At 29.8% G+C, this 8,437-nt stretch overlaps 1 protein-coding gene across 1 annotated transcript in view; it reads right to left on the bottom strand.

The window, feature by feature from the left end:
* Nucleotides 1-8,437, bottom strand: part of klar (klarsicht) — a 94,328-nt gene that overhangs the window by 23,293 nt on the left and 62,598 nt on the right. The window contains exon 14 of the mRNA XM_067047090.1: nt 6,112-6,263. Within this exon, the coding sequence (XP_066903191.1) occupies nt 6,112-6,263 (152 nt within the window). The remainder of the gene's footprint in view (nt 1-6,111; nt 6,264-8,437) is intronic.

Genomic DNA, 8,437 nt, shown 5'->3' on the forward strand with positions numbered 1-8,437 from the left:
CTAATTTTTCATTCGCAACTCTATATCTTAAAAAGTAGGAACAACACAAGAAAACCTAAGAGAACGTCATTTAAAGAAGAGCAAATTTGCTAAAATATGAGCCCTAATAGAGTTATTTACGTTAAATAGTTCTTGAATTATAGCTTTTTAAAAAGCAACATTTCATAAAAATGTTGTATGGGACGTACTGAAAGATCAGTAATTAGTGAATTTATTTTGAAAAATTTATATCTCAAAAATCATTTGACGTACAGATGTCTATTAGCACTCAAATTAAAGCTAGTTTAATTAACTTTAATTAACTCAAATTAATTAGTTTAATACTCTATAAAGTAGTTTATGATGTTTATCTTCGTAGGAGTAATAGTTTGTATGAAATTTGCTAAAATAAATTGATTTATAGTAGTTCTGACAAATTTTCATTTACCAAATTTATCATAAAAACTCATATCATAAAAACTGCTACACCTCCGAAGATAAGTGTCATAAACTACTTTATAGTAACTAAAATTTCCTTTATTTTGAGTGATGGCAGAGATATGTGCGTCTTATGGATCTAGAGATATATTTTTCAAAAATCCAACATTTTATACGAACAACTATAAATTAACATTTTGTGAGTTTATTTTGTCAAATATCATAAAAACTACTACTCCTACAAAGATAAATATGATTAACTATTTTGCAGTAAACTAGCTTTAATTTGAACGCTGGCTGACATCAGTACGTCCAATCGTTTCTGAAATGAAGTTTTTCATAAATCAAACTTATTTTGCGAACAACTATAAATCAATTTATTTTAGCAAATATCATGAAAATCACTATTCTTACAAAGAACTATTGGAAGTAAATAGCTCTTTTAGAGCTAATATTTCAGCAAATTTACTCTTCTTAAATAGTGTTCTCTTAGATTTTCTAGGGTTGTTGGTAGTTTTTAAGATATAGAGCTTCAAATGAAAAATTAATGTTTTTTAAGGTTTTAAAACAGCCGCCATTTTTTATTCCCCCTACCTATGCTTGGCAGACTCGTCAATTTTTACTAGTAATTATACATAGTTTTCATTGAAGTAATCAAAAATTGGGGAGAGATAACTGCCTTTTTTTCTTCCCGGCTGTTATACTAGAAACATACTATAAGTCTGTCAGGAGAGCTGAGGACATACGACACAAATTTATCGCCCCCTGTTTAGGCCGACGATACTAAGCTAATCAAGTTAAGATGTCACATCACTGAGGTGATTATATAGAAGCTTTGACAAATGGACGCAGCGACAGGAGCTAAAAAATGAGCGCTCACATATTGTCCCCTCACAGGCCCCTTCCAGATTAACTTCTTTAAGGTTCCGTTCGCTATAATAAATCATAAGGCAAAATATACGACAAGGATATCGGCCCGAGGGCTACTTAATATATCATCAGGGAGAGGATACCCAGAACAAGATATCCATGTAAGTTCTAATAAGAAAAAACTGTCCTCAATTCCCTCTAAGGGAAACAATCTCGCTGGGGTTAAAAAGCCATTTTTCTCCAGAGCTAGGGCAATATATCTGCGCTCTGAGTCATCCCGCCCATTGGCAGTTCGGCTACTCTTGTCGCATCTGCCCTCCGGTGTCCGATTTTGTTTTTTTTCTGTCTCTTCTGAATTTTTAATAATATTTCGACATGTGTTAGCCTCCCACTTTGTGGTTATTGCGTTTTCTATATCCCTCATTACGGTTTGCCCTTTTATTCAACCCACAGTTGTAGATTGTTGCACATCTTCCTTTAAAAAATTTTCATAAAAGTAAAAGAAAACCATAAAAACAATATCGATATAATAACTGAACTAGAATTCTCAATAGTACTCCAATAAATCCGGAATAACTGAATCAAAAAGGCCCCCAAAACAGAAAGTGCCCATAATTATATTCTAATCTAGCCCAAGCATTCTAATTATTACAGCCTGTTATGAATTGAACTAAGCAATTTATAGAATATTGGATATTCTATCAAATTAGCCAAAACTATCAACTAGAACAGCCCTGATGAAGCCCCACAAACTGGAGCGAAACGTCAGAAAATAAATAGATTTTGACTATTTTTGTTTTTCTCTTGACCGCAGCAACCTTGGCCATCTTTTTCACTATTTGAAATTATACGGTCAATTATTTATATATTTTTTAAGAGTAGGGAGCGTAACAGTACTAAAATAAGTTTTTCTTAACTTGTTTTGTTTATTATTATTTTTATATCATTATTATTTAATTACATTCCAGCTCTGGAAATAGTATGCAAGTAAAGTTGTAATGCATAATGAGCTAATCACCCAAAGGGTTTATCCAACTTACAAACACCCTAGGGGTCAACCAAAACGTAAATAGGGGAAATTCAGAGGGCAATATTTATTCATTTATATCAGTCATTTGAGAAACAATTAATTTCCGTTGTTTAGAAAAGCTTTGTTTTCCACTCAGATTCAACCCTAACCAGTAAATTTAAATATATACAAAGGGGCATAGCATAAATTTATAGTCATTTTTTTTAATCAAAATTTACAACTGCATTTACATATCTAGAGAAATTACCCATTATTAGCGTTCTAATAACATTTCTACATTAGGCCTCGACGCCATATTCTTTTCAGGCGCCTCGGAGGATTGTCAGAAATGGAAGAGGAAGCAGGATTAGAAACTAGTTGGTGTCAGTGGTCAGGAAGTTTATAATGGAAGGGTTGATTACTGGTTCGGCAAGATCGGTAACATCTGGAACACTAAGGTCTTTATGGATCATTTTATTAGTGACAAAATAAGGGATTATATGGTTTTGCAACATACTATAGACCGTAAGTAGGATCCTTAAACTATGTCAGCTATAACTGAAAGAACTTCATGACAAAAGCTCCATCAAAGACCAAAATCTGCTTCAAGCACTTTTGCGGTACTTAAGGAATAATATTACATTAAATTATATTTTACAAATATTTTTGCTGAATGTGGTTTAAGTATACCACTAAGCTTAAGGGGAATGTTAATCATCAAAACGACATTAGTCTGTAAATAATCTCATACAATTTCGATCTTAAGAGTAGCAACAAAATTGTAAACAAGATTAATGTTGATAGTCCAGGTCATTACGACCGCCAGGAAGAATAGAAGGAAAGAGCTCTGTGCGTAACGCTACTTTCGCTGGCGGCCATAACGCGCAGTACCTATGTAGGCCAGCGCTCGGACAGTTGGGTAAGTAGCAAAACCACATGATTGGAGCCTAATGATTATCTTACATAGCCTCCCGCAGCTCGATCACCATTGCTCGTTTGGAAATGGGCGTAATAACCTTGTAGTAGTACGAGTAGTTCTTGTTTCGGAGAAATGAAGTTGGGTAACTCGTTAATGGATACTTGGAGCTAATTTTATATATAATTAAAATATATTAAAAGAAAAATTCTGATGCTCATAAAAAATCGCATTACAAATATGTTATAACTAACTAAATGTCCAAACTTAAAACCAAGTAAATTAGATGTGAAGGCCCTCATTCAACAATTATCGCAAAAAATTTTCTTCTGCTAATCTATTCATGGTAGAACGTAATTTGATTAACAATCACCAATTATTGAAATTTGAAATAGAATTTTAATTGCATCTAATTTTAATTAATTTGTGGATTAAGAAATGCAATAGTTTTAAAAAATCATTTTACTCCTTCTCCTCCCCCCATATTTTAGTAAGATTTATAAGCCGATAAAGTATGTGATATATTCAAGACGTTAATTTCAAAAATAGTACTTACTTTAGACTAAAAATTTGTTTATTTTTTTTTTTTTAAAAAAGCCAATTTTTATAGTCTTTCTTTTTTTTGGAAAATGCTATAGTTTACTATCATAGATTTTCAGATCAATATGGAATATAACTCTTATTATTGTGATAGAAAATTAATAATTTACATTAGCACACTGAAATAAATGAAACTAAAAGTAGTAAAGAAGAGAATTCGAAAACCACACGATAAATATGATTTTTAATATTTTTAGTTAAATCATATATTTTGAATAAAACGTTTATCAGCTGTTTCCAATAAAATACAAACAATTAAAGCAATTTTTCTCTCTCTATTATTTAATTCAAAAAGTGTCATTAAAAATCCGAATGATGATTAAAAAAAAAGAAGGAAATTCAATATCTAGATAAATTCAGATATAAAAGATTGAAACTCACCAAAATATACTCGAGATCGATACCAACAACAATTATCACCAATACAACATTAGAAAAAAAAATTATTCCAGTTATTGTTTACGAATAAAATAACAGCCCATACTTCTGTATTTTAGAACATCTGTCACAAAGTCAGAGACGAAACTACTCGACGAATAATACAGACAATGACAGGAAACACGGACAGTGAATACGATCCACAATAGGTAATTATTAAAAGAAAAAAAAATTTGTTATGACTAACTAATATAATTGTAATCACTAACGTTGAATGAGAAACCCGAAGTGAACTGATAATAAACGGATCGGCATTATTATTCAACCGATTTTATAGGTCAATTATGACCTTACTAAGAGAAAATTACGAAATATTGTTTCCTTATTCCACATTCAGGAAAATTGGAATAAGATTTCTATAAATACAGTTTCACAATATATTGAGAATGGAGAATATCAGATTCAGTCGGAAACAAACTTTTAGGTTATTTTTTTTTTCAATATTTTGATTTACTATGCAATAAAAAATAATTCAAGAGATTCAAACACAATTTATGTATATGAACATCTGAATGTTAGCTATGACAAACAATATTTTTACAACATGAATACAAAACATCAGTCATTTAAAAAAAGTTATAACTATTTTATGATGATGATAAAGTATATTTAGTTGATGATATAAACAATATAAAATTAAATTAAAGATATCTACTCCACTAAATTCATCAACTTAAGGTAAACTGAAACTACATATCTAATATGAAAATATTTTTTCGAAATATAAAACGATTATTCTTCAAAGAATGACCTTATTTAAATGAAATTTCTTATATTTAATTATTAATAAAGCGGTTTTTAATATAAATAAAAAATCTAAAATATAATAATTTTAATTTAAGAGGGCCTATGCGTTTAGGAATAACTTAAGTTTATTCAATACTTTATAGATGGTAGTTTAATAACATTGGATTAATACGTCTATGTTATTTATTATTAATTTTTAATCGAAATAAGAGCTACTTTCATGAATCACAAATTTTGGAATACAAAACAATTTAATGAAAAAGAATTATGTAATAAACAGATTTATTTACATATATTAATTGATGAGCTTCTTTCAAAAATGTTATTGCAAGATTTTACAAAAGAAACTTTTACAATAAAATCTTTGTTATGATCTAATCTTTCTGTTGCTAGGGTGTGTGAATATAGCAAAGAATCAGTCCTTAATCCTTAACGTAGGTTCAAAAACTGTAAATATGTTAATCGGTTCAAAGCTAAGACTTTTTTCTTTTTTACCCCTGAATAGTTTAAAAATAATAATGAATTCTCATAAAACATATTTATTATTTATCATTCCAAAATGTTTAGTTAACGATTAAATATTCTCATAGTTATGTATATCTTTTCCCATAATTTTTAAATTAATTTGGCTTTCTGTTAACTTTTTTATGAATTCGGTGTGGAAAATTAAAAAGAAAAATCAATCTTTGAATTGAACAGTTCAGTACATATCACATAATATTATTATAAAAATTGCTACCAACATAAACAAACATACGATTAATTTTTCAACTCTGTAGGTATAAATAAATAAAGTATCTGACCTTAAAATACAATAAAGTTGAAAAAAATAAATAAATAAAAAGCAAGGCAACTAAAAATAGGCACTTTATATTGTGTTTTTATTTATTCATGCTATCTAACACAATCTGCCGATGTCATATAATATAATATAAAAATATTGTATTTAATGTATTGTCTCGTAATATTGTCTTTTCAGTCAATTATTATTAAAAATAAACATCCTTGAATCGGGTTTTCGTTCAAGATTTTCTAGAACACGTGCACATATTCTGTTGTAATTTATTTTATATAAATCGTATAAATTTATGTTATTACTCTAAAAATATCTTACCTGTGATGTGTATCTTCCCATAGACCATAAAGCTGGGCCACTTCCTCCTTCAGCGTTGCGTCTTGGTGCCCGGAGTCCGTCAAGAACCTGTGAACAGCTACGTTAACCTGGTGCACTTGGCTCTTCACCTCCTTCAATCGGCTGGCCTCTCTCTGCAAAAAAAAATGTAGATTAGCTTAAAAAAAATAAATAAATAAAACAGGGTAAACAAATGGTATCGATATCAAAATAAAAATTATAAGAGAATTTAAAAGATGATATTTTAAAAGAAAACATTGCGAGAAATCATAAATTTTATTCGAATAATACTAAGATTTCTTAAATAAAAGGGTTTTTGACACATTAAAATTCTTTTAAAAATTTAAATTTTCACCTGCCAAAAAAGGTATTACAAATCAACATTTTCCATAATAACTTTTTAATTATAACTTTCCAAAAAGTAGACATATTGATTTTGATAGATCTACTCATATAGTTCAGACGTACTTACAGGATTATTGCTAACCGAAGTTTTTACCAAGCATATATTAAAAAACTATCGCCGACGTTTCTATAACTACTCTAGTTAGTTTTACCCTCAAATTTAAAGTATAAAATAATTTATATTAGCTAATTACGATTCTTTCTATGGTTCATGAATTTAATTGAACATAAAGATAAATATTGGATAGAAGGATAATTGTTTGTCATTTAGTCATGATGACTATGGGCATTAATTTTATACTAAAAGCGCAAATGTTAATCAATTTAACTTATTAAGATATTTTAAAATAAATACCAATCACGTATTTTCCTGGGAGAATAGTAAAATTTCTTGAGCATGTTGATTTAATTGATATACTAAAATAAAAACACTTTTAAAAAAATTAAAATTAAGAGATGGTCTTTTGCGGCTAAAAACAATGTGCTCTTTCACGGAGTTGTGATCATAAACTGATAATGGAAGTTATTATATTGCTTTGTAAACATCATTTATCCTCAAGATACATTTATCGAAAAGTAATAACAAACAGACAGTACAAAGCGGAGCGTTGTACACTGTTGATAATTGTATTGACAAACAACAGAGGTTTTTTAACATCGCCAGATGGCGAATATTTGCTTTCAATAGATAAAAAAATTTAATTTTTTTTCCCAAAAAGAATTGAAAAAATACAACTGTTAAATATTTCTTGTCAGTTATAGGTTAATAATTTTGTTTATAGATAATCAGCAACAACCAAACATCTATAGTGGTGACACAGTTTTATCATAGAACTAACAAAAAAACTCTAAACACAAGATGGGTTGGCAATACTACATCCCCTCATAAATAGAAAATCAAAATTAAAACCAGATACAACCATTATTTTTTCTTTGATTCTTTAATTACATAATTATTAATAATTATCAAACATATTATTTAGATGTTTATTTTTCTAATTTATTTGTATTAATTAAAATTATTCAATCATTAAAACACTTTTAATCGTTGGGAACTTCTTTTTGGCAAAACCCCCAGATTATCAATTGTTAATAGCAAATCTGATTGTTCTAATAATCATTTAAGCCTCTCCCCCCTCCCCAGGAAATACAAATAAAAAGAGTTAGTAATGGCAGAGCACTTAGGGATGAATTTGAAGCGATGTAAATTCAATCCCCAATGGAGTCGGTTAAAAATAATTTTGTGGGGTCCAAATTGAAGCCTATCAATATGATTATAGAAGAAAAAAAACTTTTTTATTATACATAGATAGGACAGCTTTCCATTCGGTTGATATTAAAAGGAGAAACCTCTTGAGGCGAAGAATATAATTCCAACTGTTTTCACCCCACCCACGGGCCACATAAACCTCGACAAGTTAAGTGACACGGGGATAAGGTTTACTTATAGAGGTACTCAAGAACCCAAGGACCCGCCGGGTGCATTAAAGTCTCCAACGATGGCTCCTCCACGGATACAGATCCCATTCCGGTTAGGACAGGGGTTGCTGCCGAACCGTGAAAGGAAAAGCAACTGGAGAAAGCCTTTACATATCTTTCTCTTTCATTCGTCTCTTATTACGGTCTGATAGCTTCAACCTTTGGAATGTTCACAGCTCAGGGCTCTGGGTAATGGAAGAGCGTACAGTTCGACAGGGAGTACAATCGCCTAATTCCTCGACCATCGAGTTCCCAAGATGAATTCAGGGATAAGCCAACGCAAAAGAAGTTAGAAAGTGCACTGGATGAAGGAAGAGGAAGTAAACGAGAAATATTAATAAAACTGATCTATTAAGGATAACAAAATAAATTATTACACAAATAATCAAGAATTTTAAATTTATATACTACTAATAAAACAATT

This window comes from Halyomorpha halys, unplaced genomic scaffold, assembly GCF_000696795.3.
Source record: "Halyomorpha halys isolate HHAL.00 unplaced genomic scaffold, Hhal_1.1 Scaffold252.1, whole genome shotgun sequence".
Taxonomy (NCBI): domain Eukaryota; kingdom Metazoa; phylum Arthropoda; class Insecta; order Hemiptera; family Pentatomidae; genus Halyomorpha; species Halyomorpha halys.